Genomic DNA, 19,534 nt, shown 5'->3' on the forward strand with positions numbered 1-19,534 from the left:
GCATGTACAGATAGAACAGGAGAGGCCCAAGAATGGATCCCTGTGGGACTCCGTATTGCAATGGCAGTTTTCTCTGATTTATAAGTGCTGACAGAGACAAAATAACCCCTGCTTTCTAAGTAGGTCCTGAGCCATCTGAGGACTGTTGCTGAGAGTCCGACCTAATTTTCTATTCTAGCAGTATTTTATGATAAACAGTATCAATGGCTGCACTAAGATTTAACAATACCAGGACCCTTATTTCACCTGAGTCTAATGTCACGTGAATGTTATTTAATACCTTCACTACAACAGTTTCAGTACTATGATGTTTTCGGAAGCCTGACTGATTTGCCTAGTTACTGATTTGATTAAAAACTACTTTCTCAATATCCTTGCCTATGAACGGGAGGTTTGAAATGGTCCCATAATTGTTAAGTGCAGAAGCATCCAGGTTTCTCTCTTTCAGGAGGGGTTTGATAACGGCAGTCTTTAGTGAAGCTGGGGAAATGCCTATGAGGAGGGAGCCAGTCACAGATTCCAAAAGCTCAAATGCTGAAGATACTTTCAAAGAAGCTTGTGGCTACAGTGTGGAGACAGCAAGTAGATAGTTTAAGATGTAGCAATATTTCTTCAAGAGTTCTGTCATCAATAGCAATAAATTCAGACACGACCATATTTTTGTTATGTCACTGCATTCGTAGGTGGACCTAATGCTTACTCTTTTTTTTTCAAATTTCTGATGGAAGAACCAAACTCATAACACTTTTTAGGTGATACAAACTCTTGAGGTAACTGTGTTGAGGGATTTTTCCTATCCACAGTGGCAAATAGAGCACAAGTGTTGTTAATGTTCCTATTAATGATATTAGAGAAATGAGGTAATTTGCTGGGGTGGTGCAGTGGTTAGTACTGTCACCTGAGACCTACCAGGGTTCCATGTGTTTGCATGCTCCCCCTGAGTTGTGGTGGGATTTCTTCAAGGTACAGCCCAAAAACATGCTGAAGTTAATTGGAGTTACCAAATAGCCCATAGGTGTGTGTGTGAATGAGTGTGTCCTGTGATGGATTGGACAAGTGAATGAAGATGGATGGGAGATAATCTATCCCTGGTTCTAAATAGTCTTTTAAGATGTGAGGTCAATCTGAAGCTTAGCCTTTCTTCACTGACACTCAGCCTTCCTGCACGCTCTCTCCTGATTTGCTGCTGCTATGACATTACTCCATGGTGCTTTACATCCACTAAAAATCATTTTCGCCTTCACAGGTGCTATAGCATCAAGGACTCTGAGAATTTTGGAGTTAAAATGTTTTACGAAGGTATTCTACAGACTATGTTGACTTCCATAAAGAGAGTGCTGGTGTTCAAATGAATGTACCTCTTATTGACAGTTTTAAATCTAGTTTGGGTGATTGGAGTTGCCCATCAAAGAAAACACAGAAATGATCAGGCAAAGCTAAGTGCCAACCATAGCCTGAAGGTCTTGTTAATCTTAACAGAGGTACACAGAACTGTACTTCAACGTCCTGGAAGCACAACGAAGAACTAAAAGACTGTCTGTCTGGAGTTCTTCCCAGTGGATTTATGAACTTCACGCAGTTTAAAACTAGGCCAAAATTCCTATATGAAGCATAAGTAGGATTAGTAATAGGGCATTTTCCCATAATTTTCCAGATGCTTAGCCCCTGACCTTGGAGAAGTGTTCACTCTGCTCGGTGGACATCTGCAGTCATCGGCTGGTTCTCTACTCCAGCGGTGACAGTGGGAGACCATTCAGTTTCCAATCCCAGGAACACGGAGTTCGCGGCGCTCCCAAAGCGACCGCAGTTATATAATTTTATCGTAAGGGCGGGACTTCTCCGTGGCCATGGGAGATCCACTGATGTTGTTGGAATGATGGAATTCAGTGGGACGCTGAATTTGTGTAGGCCAGTGGCCCAGGTAGTTGTGAGGATGTCTGTGTGTGTATCTTTATAGCAGTACCTGAAAAAATATGAAACACTGACCCCGTCGAGACTTACCAACAAATTGAACAGATTTTCATGCCCCATGACTCATTCGTCTGCTTTGTCTGCCCATTGTCAAGGTTCATCTGTGTTGTTGTGTTGGTTGGAGTCGTTAATTAGATTTCACTGAGTTATGATTCATATTAATCGCAGAGGAGGGGTTGGGGTTTGTTGCTGGGTTTTAGAGAAGGGGTCCTCAGATAATATCCTGCCAAAGATTTATGATGCCTTCAAAAACACCAAGGATGACGATGGCTTCACCTCCTTCAGATTCCCTTGGTTTAATTTCACATGGAGCTTTGGCTAACCTTGGCAGTATTGTTTATTTCTGTATCTAATCCTGCCTTAGTCACGTTCACAAGTCGTTGACCTATGAATCTCCCACTTCAGTCCAAAAAGCCAGCCAACGAAGTTCTCTGCAGATGGCAATGTCCATGTTACACGCAACTGTGGCACCTTCACAGCTGCCCTTACACATCTGATGTCCATGTATATCTGTACTGATCATCCAGCATTAAACCCAGACCCGAGGAGCCCAGAGACTCGGGTGCTGTCTAGTTGGACATTTCCCATTTAGGTGCCATGTTTACAGATTTCCCCAAGATTCCAGTGGGAAAACAGCAAACCCGGAATAAATTCCTAAGAAAAGACAACTGGCAAAAGGGTGCACTTAGACTACATTTCTTATTCCAGGACTTCCTGTTTATGCCCCGAACTCTTGAACCAAATCTGGGATCATTTTCTTTCTGGGCTCCCGTTTTTCCTGGAGAAGTATTTAACTTAGGTTTCTTTTTTTATCCTAAAAGTGTGTTTTTTTTTTTTATTTTGAAGTTGCAGCTACATCCAGTGGGAGACAGGAAGACGAGAGACCAGAGACTGGAATGGACTAGGAGACTGGAAACTGCTGGAAGTCAGGTTACAGAATGTTCTGGTTGGAGGCCCGCAGGCCTTAATTTATAGCAGGTTATCACTGCCTTCTTTGGACAAATATGATGAAGGAAACAATTGTGCCATCAGGGGGTGTTTCATGTCACAGGCTCAATACGGCCCCCTCCCTTTAGTATGCAATAGCTAAGCTCAGCTCAACGCCTATGGTGCTCATTGGGTATAAGGGTTGAGAACTTGCTGTAACTGCAAATGTGGCTGCGAAGCCTTCAGTGAACATCCAGTAGGAGGCTGCCAGCTATAGGAGATGTCCCAGACACTCCGTGATCAGAGCAGAGTGGGAGATATGGAATTCACCACATGTACACAAACTCAGCTCACTCACTTTCACTGGTAAGGAACAGGAGTCACTACACATCCCACAGATAACACCAGGGCAGTCATCCAAAACAGCCCACATCCAAGTACGGAGACGTGAGTCCATTTTGGCATCTTGCTGTGTTTTGGTCAAGTTGGGTGGCCATATAAAGCTTTGAAGGAAAAGGAGGAGCTGCAGGAACCGGAGGTGAAGAGGTGCCCTGTGTCACGCGCTTTGGGGTTTCCTCAGAGACAGAGCTGCCTCAGCAACGAGGGGTGATGTCATTCCTCTGGGACAGGAATTTGGGGGGGGGGGCTCTTGGTAATCACAGCATTACTGCTCATGTGTCCTTAAAGTACATCATGTCCAAAAAACAAACAGGAGCTCAAAACATCCCTGAAACGTGGACGAACAGTCCTTTTTAGTGTGGTTGGGAAAATAACCTGCTTTCACGGTACTTTGGTAAGATTTACTGTATCTGTATGTCATTAAATCAGATAATATTGTTTTGGGGCTCCATGATGGAGCTCATTCATTTTCAGAAGATAATACCGTCATTGACTGCTGATCTACAGCCAAAGTCAAACATACAGCCTTCAGATGTAGACCTAAGCAGTGTGGAGAGATCATGACATCTCTGATTACTTTATAACGTAGGTCAGCTGCAATTGTTCTCTTTTTCTCTCAATTTCAAGAGGGCACCTTTTCCATTTTCCCCCAAAGCACCAAGATATAAATACAAGGATCTGCAGAGAATCTGCCAAACAGACAAAAGCAGCCTGAACTTCAATACGTATATGAATCTGTTCTTATGTCTTATGTCGATTCCTCATGGACATCCTCTACCTACTCCTACTGAGCACCCTGGACACTAGGGTTGTCCACAAACCAATGCAATGAATTGATGTCTGTAGAAGGCCTATTTTTGTCCATTATGGATAGCTTGCTTACCTGTGAAATTTCTGCCTGATTGGGAAGCTTTTAGATTTTGTTGTAAATTAGCAAACATTTCTGAAACAGAGAAGTGTATTGAAACTGGGAACATTCTAGTACTAAGGTAGAGTACTAAATGGAGAGATGATCCAATCTTCAACAAATTTTGTGAACTGTGGGCACACGTGACACAGCTGAAAGAGGAACAAGTCACACTGACACACTGACTCAACATGAGGAACAGAAATTTTTTTTTATTCTTCCACTGATTGCAAACTACCCAGATAGCATGTGGCTCTGGCCCACTTCTGACAGTATGTGGCGCTGCTGGCCCGGTTCCGGCACTGGCAAATGGATGTATGCCAAAAGCTGCCCACTTCTGATTAGACAAATGTGGCTCAAATGTTACAAAACAGATATGGGCCACATGTTAAATACTTTATTAAAAAATAGTTATATGGCTTCTGGCTCTGGCCCACTTCTGGCAAAGGTATGGCAAATGTACACTTGTGCTTATGGAAAAAGAAATGTTTTCTAGATGTAATGAGTGTGCGATTTGGACAGAGACAGAGCACATTACATTATTTAAATGCATTATTAAACACTTATGCAACATTATAATGAACTAATGTGTTTCATTATATAGTACTTAGATGCATTATTTTAGGGCCGACAGGCAGTTAACATTGTTTTTCCATAGTTGCTCACTGCATCAAATAAATTGTAATAGGACTAATAAAATGACTGTAATGGAATCTATAAGGAAGGGTGGTTTGTTGTTTTAATTCAATTGGTCTGTCAACAATTGAACTGCACAATGATTTTTGATGCATCTCAATACTGGTATTTACTTTTTATGCAACTGGGAATGGGACTACTTCCAACAAAATACTTTCCCAGTGGTAGGCACATAAAAAAGAGGACGTGTTGGTGGTCTAGTGGTTAGGATGCTGAGATCCTGAATTTGAAATTGAAGTTGCTCTGGATATGAGTGTCTGCTAAATGCTATAAATGTAAAGGGTGTGTCTGCCTTATGAGGACAGTACTCACATTTGAACTGTATGCAGTTCCTGTTGAAAAGTAGCTCTTATGAGGTTAACATCTGTGAGGTTCAGAAACTGGTAATGGGCCACAATAAGGCCAGATCTCAAACAGAGCCTGGCCACTTGTGGCTAACATCAGGCCCTGCTCTGGCCCACACGTGTCAACCTGACGCAGCAACTGAGAGCGGTCCGCTCAATCACCATCATTCCATGCGGTATGTGGGCCAGATGAAAATGCGTGATGTGGGCCACTTCTGGGCCAGAACGATTTTGCTATCTGGGTATCGCAACAATTTTCCAACTCCATCAAAGACAGCACTAATGTTGCAGGCCTCCCAGTGCGAAACTGTCTTTTAAACTTTCTTTAAAACTGTCAAGTAGAGTGACCTGTAAATGATTATTTTCATAATAATTTTTTTTGTTATTAATATGATGAAGAATAAAACTAGCTTTGTGGATAACAAATAGCTTGTCTTTTAAGACCACCTTACTAAACATGTACAGAGATCGATTAAATGGCGGACAGCGACTGAGGACGTTAGCGTGTGGACGTTAGCGTGTGGACGTTAGCGTGTGGACGTTAGCGTGTGGCAGCCATGCAGCCCCTCTAGGCTTCCACCACATTCCCGCTCCCACAGATGCCTTGCAGTCATAGCTACACGGATATCAGCTGATGTCCTCCAGCTACTTCTAACTCAGACCCCCGCCAACACCAACATCCTGCTTCAAAAGCGGCTTCTTCCCGATCACCACCAGGACACTGAATAATTAAGATGTTACTGCACCTTCAACTTGGTCTCTACATGCCCACTCACCCATTCGTTTGTTTGCTTGTCAGTACCCCCATGTATATTCCGTTATTTTTATCTACTGACATTCATTGATTACCTAAATACCCAGATTTATTTATTCCCAGGTGTCATGAGGCTTTTGACTGACACTGTACTGAGCTGGAAGCTTTCTTTTCTCAACATGTTACACTTTTTTCTCTTTATATGCCATTGTCCTCTGTAACACATAGCAGAAGTGTGCCAAACTCTGTTTGGTTCTATGGCAATAAAAGCTACTATTCTATTCTATTCTATTCTATTCTATTGTAAATGAAGAGCAGATATAATTGAGTACAAAATAAGAAGCCTGACAGACTCCAAATTCCTTTGATGTCATCCTGACATTCTGCTTCACTCCTTTCTCTCCTTCTGTCTCTCCCCACATCTGTGACTCGTCCATCAGGGAGGAAATCATGCCTCGTGGCTCCAGAGGGCTGCTGCTGTGTCCAGATCAGCTGGACATCTTCCCAAATTCTGTTAATGTTATAAATCCTTTTCAAATCAGACATAAATAAAGAATAATTAATTCTGACAAGGAAAGATATGTGGCAACTTGAGCACTGATACTTTCAGCAAGGATGAAGTTATATAAAATCAAAAGCGATATAGCTGAATAATAGTAATAGTGATTCGTTTTTATTCTGTGATTATTATTACTCTATTGTGTAGCACCTTCAGATTTCAATACAAGCAGGATGGGTTGATAACAACACAAAGAAAGAAGCTAAGTCCATCCAGGCAACATACACTCTGCAAGAGGCAGCTAAAGAGCTCCAAAGAAACCCCTCTGGGTCTGTTACAATGTTACAATGTTACAATGTAACAATCAGATGAGGTAACCCTTTTCCTGGGGTGTCGGCCGCTGTAATTAGCATTACATTTTCCCTACCTTGCTTCTGACACAGTAGGCCATGATAAAAACCAGATCAATTTGATCAGACTTCAGAACCAGGATATTTATCTCTATATCTCCCTCTATATCACTTCACTCCATCTATATCTCCCTCTATATCACTTCACTCCCTCTATATCTTCCATCTCCCTCTATATCACTTCTTTTGCTGTACGTCTGTGGGAACCATCTAAAAATACTCATTATTCTAAGAAAAAGGCCCACAGAATCTAGCAGCAGCTGTAATTCTACTTAGGGCAGTACTTTCAGCAGTATGGGACAGCCCCCCCCCGCCCAGGTACACTTTACTGTTTTTTTCTAGAATGCCGACAGGGTAAGTTTTAACAGGGTCATAAAGGGAGTCTTTTCACGTTTTTAATTATTCTGGAGATCTAACCTAAAAGTATTTTACATAAGTAATCTGAAGCAGTGCTTCCCAGTCTGGTCCTTGGGGACCCAAAGACAGTCCATGTTTTTGATAATATGGATAATAAATAAATAAATAGATAAATAAATAAATAAGATGATAATAATACTAATACTAATGTGGACTGTCTGGCAGGGAGCTCAGAGGGAGCAAAAACATGGACCAACTATGGGCCCCCAAGAACCGGATTGTCATAAACTGCTAAAAACTCTTCCTGCTAAAAAAAAATTAATAACACGAAATCTTTAATTTGTTTCTAGTGAGTACATACTAGCAATACATTTCTTAAAACAGTTACTATTCACCGGACACCACAAATCAAGTCATGGTCAGAATTCAATCAACAGCAATCAAGCTTAGTTGAGGCTTTAGCTAGAACAAACTGCGATGCAGCCAGCAGCCAGTGATCTACGCAGCCTTTCTCTCTATTGCACGGGTGGTATTCATTATTATGTCTTCAGTGGGTCTGATTAGTCATTTTTAAATTGCATTTGGATAGGGCAATTTGCATTTTTTTGCACAGACCATGGTAGGAGGTGTAAGGTATCCTTCTGCACAGAGAGCCACAGGCTTTTGGAGTGCAGATCAACAGACTTGCATCAACAGGGGAACCCTAACCCCCAGAAAAAGGAAAAGCCAGCAGGTTGCCCTATTCTGAGCACCATAGCCGCTCCCCCCAGTACAGAGAGTAGGCGCGTGACGTCACAGCGTGCGGAAGTCAAGCCACTTACACCGACTGAGAGGCTAAAAGACTGAAGCACTCGGCCTGGATGCCACAAAAACACATCTGAAATGAGGAAGAGCTGTTATGCGATTGATTGTACACAGTGATTCGGAGCTGCTGAAAACTAAAGAAAAGAGAAGCAAATGGATCGCTGCAAAACGCAGAAATAACTGGAATACAGGCTCTGAAACGCGGATTCGCGGTTGTCGATTTGTGTCAATTTTGTTGGATTTTCGGGTAAAATCATACCTTATGTTATGTGCTGTATTAGCTACTCATCAATTCAATATTTACCATCATTTGTTTATATTCTGTATGACTGTAAAGTGTTTGTCAGCATTTATTAAAAACGATCCATGATGATGAGACTTGTGTTGTACAAACAAAGTAGTTATAACAAGGGGTGGTTGGATAGCGTTAGCTAGCCAAGCTAAACCCGGTTTTCCTTATAAGGGGCTACCCCACAAAACAGGGTTAGATAGTTAGCCAGAGAACTTAAAATATTTTTTTCTTTAAAGGTTTTTACAATGTTGTCAGGAAACCTGATTTGTGGTCAGATATCCATGGCGAGCTGGTTCTTTGGTAAGTTGTACAGATCCCTCCTTAGTCCAACTGCCTTTAAATGGTGCAGGTAGTCACTTATTTGGCAGTTCCCCAGACTGAAATCAGCCATGCTGCAGCATATTTTGCCACTCAGTCCATCTGAGGGAGTGTGTTCAGGTGGGAAAGTGACATCAGTGCATAGCCTCCAATGAAGGATGGGGCAACGTTGATGTGGGATAGATAGGCAGACAGGGAAGCCGACTGTGCACCATTAGGGCAGAGTGCCACTGCATGTGTGACAACTGGAAAGTGACACCAACCGCCATCCACTAAAGCCCAAAGATACGCCTTCGAGTTCTCAACTTCTCTTGGGATTATCTGAAGGCTTTTTGAAGGACGGGATGACGGCGCCTTAAACTTCTCTGATCAGTTCTTCTCGACTGTAAATCGTTGTGGATAAAGGAAATTTGTGTTCATCGTGTGGGCTGACCAACAAGCTCTCCTGCTGATCATAAGGAGCATTATCCTTGAAGTAACCTTGTCATCCAGAAAAGTACGCAGTAACAGATGTTCAGGAATACATTGTATTCAGAGGCCGTACAGAGGAAGACTCCTGTGGGTTGTAAATACTGCGAATAAATATCAGGAAACTACATCTATTAATCCATCTTTTATGGGTAACAATAAAATAGAGAGAGGCCAGTATAAGTAACAAGGTGAACTAGTTCAGTGAAGGAGCCAAAAGAACAAATTATTCAAGTCTAAAAACAAAAAAAACAGGGATATGCACTCAGAAGCATTTATTTAGGACCTCTTGGTGACAAAGTCAACCAGACTGAACAGATTTCCACTTAAATGTAGGTCAGTTGTGGCATGAGCAAAACAAAGCAGGGCGAAATAAATATTACTGCAAATATGAAGTAAATCTCTATGCTGCACATAACATCCCAGAGGACACCGAAAGGTTTATGGCAACCATGGTGACCTTAGTGACACAGGAATGGGGATCTTCTGAATGGTCCTTCACATTGGTTATTTTCAACATTGGTTAATTGAGGCACATTGTGTCTGCTGATTTTTTTCCAGCTGACACCTTAATTGAATAATTCAGCAATTAATATTGTTGATGGAGCTCTTAATTGAATACAATGCACTTACATCATTCTATGCCACAATGTTGACCCGCAGTGAATTCTTTATTATTTTGAACAAACTAATATTCAATGAAATATTAAACAGTGTGTTTTACTTTATGAATAGTATCGATTACATCCTAAAACAATCTTTCAACTTTTTTTAAATACCCCACTTCTGTTTCCATTGTTCCATACAAAGAATCTATTTAAAATAATCAGTTCAGAATTTATGAAATTAGTCCACCAGAAAATGTCTGTTTTAGACTCCAGTTAATATTTGCACACATATATCAAGGTTATGGCAAGTATTTCAATATTTAAACTGGCAACCAGAGTTGGGTAATTCAGGTTCATAGAGTAAAAGTCCAGATCGGGATTCTGTTTCAACCAATCAGTGGAGTACTCTGTGACTGTGACTCTTTATGCTCAAGTGGCTGGTCGAAACAAAATCTTGGTCTGGACTTTTACTTTCTGGACCTGAATTACCCAATTGTGCTGGTAACAGACATCTAGCCTTTCCCAAAAGGAGATCTTTTGAGAGAAAACTAGCAACAGATAAGGAAATGAGGTGCAGAGCTCTGCGTTTATGTGGGGTCTGGCCTGTTTAAGGTAACACAGACAGATGAGATGTGGTCAACAACAGCCAAACTGGGGAAACAAAACAGTTAATTTGGTGTGAGTAATAAGAGGAAAAGCAGAGTATGGGTGGTGGGGCCTACTCACAGTTACTGGGACAGGAGATTAACTTTACAGAGGACAGTGAATCAAAGAACGGCTGGAATGAATCAACATAACAGCCACTTGACTCTCTCCCATGGGTTTCTATTCAACTGGAGCAAACCATCTTCAGAATTTTTTCAAACGACTCAAAATAGTTTGATTTCCTTTGTTTGGGTGTTGATACCTGTGATACTTGGGACATTTTCCCTCAATGCACTTCTCCATGCAAGCTGCCATAAACCTGATTACTACTGCTTCCACAGGACCCCAGATGGATCCCAACGTACCCTGATAGACAAAGTTGTAGCACTCACTCTCGACTGATGATGAGCGCCAATCCATCGTACGTACACCTGGGGCCAAACGGCACACAGTACAATTGGGGCTTTACGTTTTTTTTTGGTTTGCATTTTCAAATAATTTGCATCCAATAAATACAGTCAGTTGTGTACAGCTCATCTTCCGAATGTGGGTTTGATGGGAGCGCTGAAAGTCTCCTCAATGTCTGTCACACAAGAGGTATGCTGGTCCCCTCTCCAGGGGGGCTGTTTTGCCTCGCCAGGTAGCTGCCTCAGCTGGCTGCCCTGTGGAGCCTCCACGAGGCAGCTGCTTGGGAAGAGTCCCGGGGGTTTCCAGTAGCCGAGGTCTAGGAAGCTCCCCCCAAGGTCTGTGCTGCCACAGTTAGATCCTGAGTTCAGGAGGAAGCCATTAGCCCCTGTCGTAGCTCCGGCACTTCCGTCCCCGCTGTTGGCACCGCCCCCTTCTGTCATGCTGGCTTTGGTGGAGGTGCGCCAGCTGGCCCTGTTGCTGCTGGTCATTCGGGCCGAGCGACAGCCCAATAGGTGTCGCCGGATGATCCTATGGAAGGTGTGCCGGAATTCCCGGATTCGGTAGGCGTAGATCAGGGGGTTGACCACCGAGTTGGCATGCGAGAGCACGATGGCCAGGTACACGATACTCGGGTGGGGTCTTGCACATCCGGGGCAAAAGAGAGTGAAGCAGTTGATGACATGTAGAGGCAGCCAGCAGATCGCAAACAGCCCCACGATGATGGCCAGAGACTTGGCAGCATGAACCTCCTTTAGTAAGGTGGAGTACGGCTTCTCCCCCAGTGGATTGGGCCGTTTGAGCTCCATCCATTTGAGCTGTCGTCGAGCAGCCATGAAGATGCAAAGGTAGATGGCTAGCATGAGCAGAAGGGGCACCAGCACAAAGGCGAAGAAGTTGAAGTACACCATGTAGTCCATGGTGACCACCCCCTCGAACAGGCATGCCACGGTGCCCGTGGGGCAGCTGCTGTTGGTGGCACTGGAGCACTTGTGCCAGCCCAGCATGGGCGTCAAGCCGATGACTACGGACAACACCCAACACACGGCGATGATCTCCTTAGCCCGTTTGCATGTCACCAAAGTGCTGTATCTGAACCAGAAAAACATCAAATTTATATTAGTCCTCTCACTTCAATACACACTCATGTTGATTACAATGCTTCTATTTGTAGTTAGGGGTCCTTGTGAAATTCAGCATTTTCTGTGCCTAAGACTACTTCAGCTTCCTGAAATTCTTGCCACAATTTGCCAGATGTGTAAAAGCAATCAGATAAACGTTGGACGGGATTGGAGGTAAAATGGACCAAGAAATACATCGGGTTTGGCCTCATACTGCACAACTGGCTAATGCATTGCTAAATTACCCAGCAATTTACACAAGCCTTTTGTGACGCTAATTTCAAGTGTGGAATTCATGGCCAGAGAGACTTTCCTGCAACAAACCTCTGACAAAAACATCAGAATTCACATTAAAGCAGACCTTGGAGCTCTGCCCCACTAATGTCCACCCATAACCACCTTTGCTGAAGTACAGAAGACTTGATCCTTCGAACCTGCCAATGACTGGTTACCCTTCCAGAACTTGTGTAAACTGGAGGGGAAGACATCTGGCTTGTAGCCGAGTCGTCCAACGGTCCAGCAGCAACTGCAGAAGATGCATCCATTCCAGGCATAAATAACCTTCAGCTAGTCTGAAGCCTCCATTCCTTCTCTCAGTGTGGTGTGGTCCTGGAACCAGGTCAGCACCCATACCACACCCGCCCATGTGGCCCTTCTAGAGCTACACCTAGGACAGCTTTACACCACGCAACATCCAGCAGACCTCTCGGAAATGTATTCCCACATTTCAGTCTATGCTTCCATTTTCCAACCATTTATCCAGGTCAGAGTCAGGTAACCTGAACGGGACACTAATCTATCAGTGGGCACATGCATACACATACACTCAAACACACTACCGCAACGCAGAGACATGGGTTAGGGCTGGTTTATACTTCACATTCTCAATGCGTATGCCTACGCATCCTGTTGCTATGCAAGTGGTGTTGCTAATCACCCTAATGCGCAGAGTTTACATCAATCGGGAGCATTAGGAGTTATGTCCACCAGGGGGCAGTGTGAGAAAACCATCTCGGTCGGCTCTTTCATTTCCCGTTTTGTTCGTGTGAGGTTGTGGCTTGACATATTTTACACTCGCTGCCTCCACTGTGAGTTGCTAATTCTGCAAATACTGCTGCAATATTCTCAATATTCTACCCACTGTGCCATTTCAAATTGGGACCTTGCTCTGCCATATAGCACTTTACTGCCTCTAGCAGTTCATGTTAAATGCTGTATTATATGTTGTTAGATATCTTGCAGTACTTAGTATTTAGCATTACGGCTGCATGACGTATGTCCCTGGGTTAAGAACATTCAACTTACAGAGAACTCATGTTTTCATGTAAGAACTGCATGTACATAACTTGCGATATCGATATTAATGTCTCTTATTGCCCAGCCCTACTTAGTGTGCTTTGTCTTGTAACGTTGCTCTGTCTTGTTAAATGTCTGTAGTCTGTGGAGAAGGGATTCAAGCAAGAATTTCATTGCACTTTGTACATATCACTCTGTTTTCTTAGCTCAGATTTAATTCAGAAACAGAAGATGCTTAAAGAGCCATTCAATTTTGAAGACACTGTACAAAGAGATACACAATAGTGTTCATAATATTTTCTCTCTTGCCTCTGAAAATATTCAATTTTGAATATCATCTGGCTACTCATTCTAAAAAAAATTAAAAGAAGATGCTACTTTAATACCGACTACACCACATATAAACCAAAGACAAAAATTGACCATATTCTCCGCAAGATTGTTGGTGGTACTACATCTTACATACGTGAAGCTACTGATTCCACGTGTAGCTGCACAAATGGTGTGTGGAATGAAGGCAGACGACATGTGGCCGACATGATGCGTGAAATTCCTCTACTGGTTTACCTTTCGATTATAAAGAAGGGACATGCACAAATAATTTCTGTAACATCTGCACACAGTTGCCACAACCTTCAACCTTCGACGATCAAGACAATCAAGGTTTAAAAAACTGTATGATCTGCATCACATAAGCTGGTCTACAGTCCGATTTTCTGAGAGGGGTGTTGTCACGTTCAGTCAGGGTGCAAGGAGGGAAGTCGTCTACAATCAGGTGGTTTGGGAAAGACACATGATCTGCTTTTTGTTTCATTACTTAGGAGCTGGCTTTTTTTTCTTTACAAAAATCCCCATAATCCCTATCTCCTTCAAGCTGCTCACATGGTCAGGGTGGACAACTTGGGTCAGCTGGCTGGCGTGAGATTTTCAATTCAAGACTACTCTGCACACATATTTACATGTATGTAAGAATTACATTACCTTGTAAATAGTCTGTAAGGTTTGCAAACTGTCCAAATGCTTTTGATTTAGCTAATTTTAGGTTTAAAATGGAATAATATAGATTTGCTGTAAGATTTCTTGCATGAGAGTCTGAAAGCGTGAGAGTCCCGCCAGACGCATGAGAGTTGGCAGCCCTGTATGGTAACAGCAACAGTGCTTATGGGTTTTAGATTATGATGACTTTTTGTTATGCATAACAAAGAATAACTTATGTAGTGGAAAACGAGCAGGGACCGGCTGTAAATAACGGTAACTTGTGCTTGTTGTGAACATGCGGAGGGCTGCATACGACACAGTGAGCCGTGCCGACACATGCCCAACCCCCCCCCCCCCATCCCATTTTACTCTGTGACTGTGGCGTTAGCTGGCAGACACTCACCGCAGTGGCATCTTGATGGCGATGTAGCGGTCGATGGCGATGGCCAGCAGGCTGAAGATGGAGCTCTGCGTGAGGACGAGCACGAAGCAGGCGATGAAGAGGCAGCTGTAGAAGTGGGCGCAGAAGCCGGTGCTGATGGCGATGGCGAAGGGCACGGCCAGCACGCCCACGGCGATGTCGGCCGCCGCCAGCGACACCACGAAGAAGTTGGTCACGCTCTGCAAGTTGCTGTTGATGCGCACGGCCCAGCAGACCAGAGCATTCCCCAGCACGGCCAACGCGGCAATGGTCACCTCCAGCACGAAGTAGGCGAGGGTGGAGGCATCGCTCAGCATGGTGGAGACGGTAGGGAAGTCAGCAGAGAGCAGCGGTTCAGCCTCACCTCCACGTCCATAGCTACCTTTCACACTTCTGTCAAGATGGGTGAGGCTTCCTTCCCGTGGGCAACACCCAGGGCTGAATGCTGAAGCTGAAGCGTGTGTCTGATGGTTGGGCGGGTGGCCTGGCAGGAGACCCACCGCTGCAAGGTGTCCCCACACTGCCCAGTCCAAAACAGACCCAAAAAACGATCACATGGAGATCAGACGTCTGCACAGAGAAAGAGAGAGATTAATTATTTTAACATAACACCAGAATCAAACAGAAGATTTATGTCTGTACCAGTCTCAGCAGACAATGCAACACATTTTTTTTTTGTACTTCCCATAAAAGAATAAATCTTAATTTCAAATTTTGAATCCCATCCTGGAAATAGCCGTGTATAAAAACATAAACAAGCTGTGTATAAAACAATCAGCTATAACCTTGTGAACAGAGGTGGAAAGTTCAGGTTCAGAAATTACAAATTCAGACCAGTTGTTTCAACTGACCGCTTGAGTATAAAGCAGGGGAGGGCGGTCTTATGCAGAAAAGGCCATTGTGGTTGGGTTTTCACTGCAGCTCCCTAATTAGATTACTAATCAGAGGACTGATTGGCTGAGGAGTTCTCACACCTGGGTTTGAACAGCTGACCTAAAGGTTATCCCATAAACCTGCATACACACTGGCCCTTTGCGAATAAGATTGCACACCCCTGGTATAAAGTTACAGTCTCAGAGTACTCAACTGTTTGGTTGAAACAAAATCTTGGTCTGGATTTGTATTTTCTGAGTCTGGACTTTCTACCTCTGCTTGTGAATACAAAACCTATGATATGCTCAAGGAAGGAGACTCTGGGTCTGTCGGTTGTAAAAATACAGGAGGATTATTGCAGAGTTCCAGTAACATGGATTAAGGTGGTGCAGATCAGTATAAGATGTGTGTATTAATGTGCTCTGCCATACTCTCAGCTAGCTGGTGGCCTCTGCTTCAGGGTCTGTTGACTTTGTCCCAGTTCCAGATGTTCTTGGGACCTTTTAGAAGGTCTGGGTCCTCCTGAGGCCTCAATTTTGTGATGGGAATCAAGAGAATTTCAATCTTTTTACGGAAAGAGTTGCTCATGTGTGAGTCACAAAACTCATCTTATAAAATAATTAATTATGAATATTCTGCATCCAGAAAAACAGAAGTATCTCCAATTTGCCCCAAAACCAAGAGAAAATGCATTTATTCCAAAGCAATATATGTTTTGTATGTACTTATATTTGTGGATTTATTTTGTGTGGTGTATTTCAGTCTGAGGCAGGGCTGTGCAGAGACCATTTGAGAGGCAGATGCTCAAAGGTTAGAAAAGGGGCACTTAGTAATTTTAAAGCTCAAACTCAAGTTCACGTTTAATAGTTTGGGCGTAGTGGGCAGCTGCGCAGGCCTCCCAGATCCACTTGTGCGCAGGCCTGCAGTTAGGACCTTTAGCTGCTAGCAGTTGGGTTGGGAGTCGATATCCTTAGATGCTATGCACACCAATAGACACAGCCGTCCTGATCATGCATCCTCATTTTATCCTCCAGCTAAAAACATCCACCTATCCATCCATTTTCCATAACCATGAGGAGCATGGGATGCACTCTGAATAGGATGCCACTCTATTATGAAAAAAGGTGATATAGGTTTACAAAACAACAGAACACAAATCTAAACTTCTTTATTAATGTCTGCAATAGATCTAGCTGCCTATTAAAATTATCCATCCATCCATCCACTTCTCCTATTCAGGACATGGGGGTCCAGAGCCTATCCCAGAAGCTATGGGTGCGCGGCAAAGAATAACCCAAACCAAAAAACCCAGAGGAATCCCCACGACAACACACAACGTGGAGCAGAGACTCCAACCCGGTCCTAGAGGTGTCAGGTAACAGTGCTAACCACTGCACCACAGACATAGTCAAATTAGACTCTAGTGCATAAAAAATACATTTTCTATGGACAATATGAACGTATAAAATTGTGAAAACGTGCAGGACAAACAGGAAACACCTTGCCATGCAACGCAGATAAGTGGGTCTTAGGAATTTAGTTTTATCTAAGCCAAACTCAGGCTCGGTGTAAGTGCCATTTCCTATAGTCACGCAAGAATATAACTTTTCGGTCTGTCTGTAGCCAGGCCCGCAGGCAGAAATAAATTTAGCCGGGGGTACTGCTACCCCACTAATAGGTCCCTTTCGGTACATAATTTCGACGACCTGGGGGGCCGAAGCTAATTTCGAGGGGGGTTCAAAGTGGTTATTTTAGTATCTAGTTACGTGCCTGATAAGTAACAAAAAAAATTCGGGAGGGGGTGGGTGGGATTTAAACCCGTTATTTTACTACGTGGCTACGTGCCTGCCTGCATCACGCAAAATAATACGCAACTTATGTTGTTTGTCTTATAAACCTAACATCACATTCAGATCATAGCTTAGGAAAGGCTACAGTCCAGAAATCTCCCCCCACCACAACCATGGACAGCGATGCTTCAGGCGTGCAGACCAACTGACAGCCACATCTGATCGGATGCTCCTGGCTTATTTAATACTGTATATTGCTTCCCCATGCAGCGCAGTAGTGTCCCTGACACAGTTTAGGAAAATAACAAAGTAAACAAGACCGCAAGTCACGCAGCGGTTTGCCAATCATTCGCAGTATAGTATCCTATATAAACACCCCGCAAATGCACACTATACGTTTATTACTGCAAAAACTCTTTTACCACAAAGAAAAATAAATTCTATATTTGATGCAGAAACGGTAATAATACTTGCCGTATTATCTCTTCATTTCCATTACACTGAAACAATTTCTTTGCAATTTCCATACAACAGATGCAGTTTTCCAAGGTGATTCATTTTTTCTATATTTCCTATTTTTATGAGGTCTCCCACGCTTCTGTATGTAGCGAAGTTATTTTTTTTTCTTGCAAGTCGGCTGGAAAGTTTGCTCTGTGGATATAATTCACATATTGAGCCGCGTCATATCATTCCGCCATAAGCACATTCACAAGTATCTGACAGTGAACCATCTGAAAAGCAATTTCCTCTTAACAAATAAGCATAAAAATAAAGCATCGGCGCGCTTTCGCAGGGGAGGACACAGAGAGACGGCGCAGTCACGGAGCGTCCTGCCGTATAGATCTTAGGGGGTTTCACAGCTACCTAAAAGGTCCCAGCAAAACCAAACCCGGCCAATCAAAAGCCAAGCCGTGTAGGACATGACCGCACGCGGGTAGTGCATGCATCACTATTTCACTTCACCGACGATCTTTCACAGCTTTTTGACAAATATGGTTTTAAATTTACGTCGCAAAAATGTACTACCATTAAAAAAAATATGTTGTAGGCTCAATAATGCGTTAAGACTTTCATACAGAGAATTCTCAAAGCCTTCTATTCTTGATAAACCCACAATCCTGGATTAATAGACATTGGTCAGCGGCTTCAGCCCACAGCAAGAAGTCCGGTAAAAGCTGACATGAAGCAGGAGGGGAGTGTAAGTTTCTGTCTAGGTGGGATAGCAAACAGAATCACTTGACATGAGGGCAGGAGGAAGGAAAAGAGACTTTTGTGGGTGGGGGCTGATGTCGATTTAACAAATTCAGCATGGGGGGGGGGCAGATTTTAGCATCAGCAGGGAGAAAACACACACACACACACACACACAAACATTTGTTGAGTTAACAGCTACAAGTGGGTATGGGGTAGAGTGTTAGGATTTGGGCTGGTTTACTGGGGTGTTAGAAAACGAAACCCATCTACACCCCCCTTCACAGGAAGTCACTAGGGATTTCATGGTAGCCTCCAGGTTTTGGGTACACATAAATTTTCATTCAGTTGGTTCCATTCTTGGATCGTTAATCTTACTTGGATAAAATCGCCTATTATCAACGTGACCCCAGTAAAAGCATCAGATAACTGATCCTCTGTACAAAATAGTGCTTATAATGAAGATTTTTTTCCTATTTTGTGTAATGGGATAACAAATACAGTAACGAGGTAAATGGTTTGTGGAAGTCATGGGGGAGGAAGTTCTGTAAGAACTAATAGGCAGCATTGTAACATCTCTGGCTCTGGCTAATCAGAGGCCACGGTGCAAAAGCGCCCAGTGTCTATCGAGCAGCAGGACATGCCATGTGTATCAGAAGGGGTCTGACTGTGTGCTCAGTTATTTGATTTGCCAGGTCAAACACATGAGAAGTAAATCACATGCAACATGATTAAACATGCTTGTTATATGTGAGCCGGTCTCATTCCTCTGACCGGCAAGCATCCAGCTTGAAACTGTTCTTCTTGGTTGTGAAAGTTGGGCTGCTTTGCAGGTGGATGGATGGAACCTTCATCTCTGCTAAACCACGTAAACCTAAGACACAGAAATGTCACCCGTACCACACTACCAGAAGTGTGCACGTGCACTGCAACGTATCACTGCTGTGATAACTGGCAAAGGGCGAAACGTGCATCAGCTCTGCAGACTGAAAGTTGAGGTTGTCACACCTCTGCGGCTGACATTTTAGCGGGTGGAGCTTGTGTCTTGAATTTTGTGCCT

General features: G+C 43.4%; 1 protein-coding gene across 1 annotated transcript; it reads right to left on the bottom strand.

Moving 5' to 3' along the window:
* Positions 1-9,324: 9,324 nt before the first annotated feature.
* On the bottom strand, positions 9,325-18,464 carry LOC111842040 (adenosine receptor A2b-like). Its single transcript, XM_072714210.1, has 3 exons — positions 17,758-18,464; positions 14,603-15,190; positions 9,325-11,896 (listed from the first exon to the last, which is right to left on the bottom strand). Exons 2-3 carry the CDS (start codon positions 14,935-14,937, stop codon positions 10,933-10,935), a joined length of 1,299 nt encoding a protein of 432 aa, XP_072570311.1. The 5' UTR covers positions 14,938-15,190; positions 17,758-18,464; the 3' UTR covers positions 9,325-10,932.
* Positions 18,465-19,534: the final 1,070 nt, after the last annotated feature.

The sequence above is a fragment of the Paramormyrops kingsleyae genome, chromosome 7 (assembly GCF_048594095.1).
Source record: "Paramormyrops kingsleyae isolate MSU_618 chromosome 7, PKINGS_0.4, whole genome shotgun sequence".
Taxonomy (NCBI): Eukaryota; Metazoa; Chordata; class Actinopteri; order Osteoglossiformes; family Mormyridae; genus Paramormyrops; species Paramormyrops kingsleyae.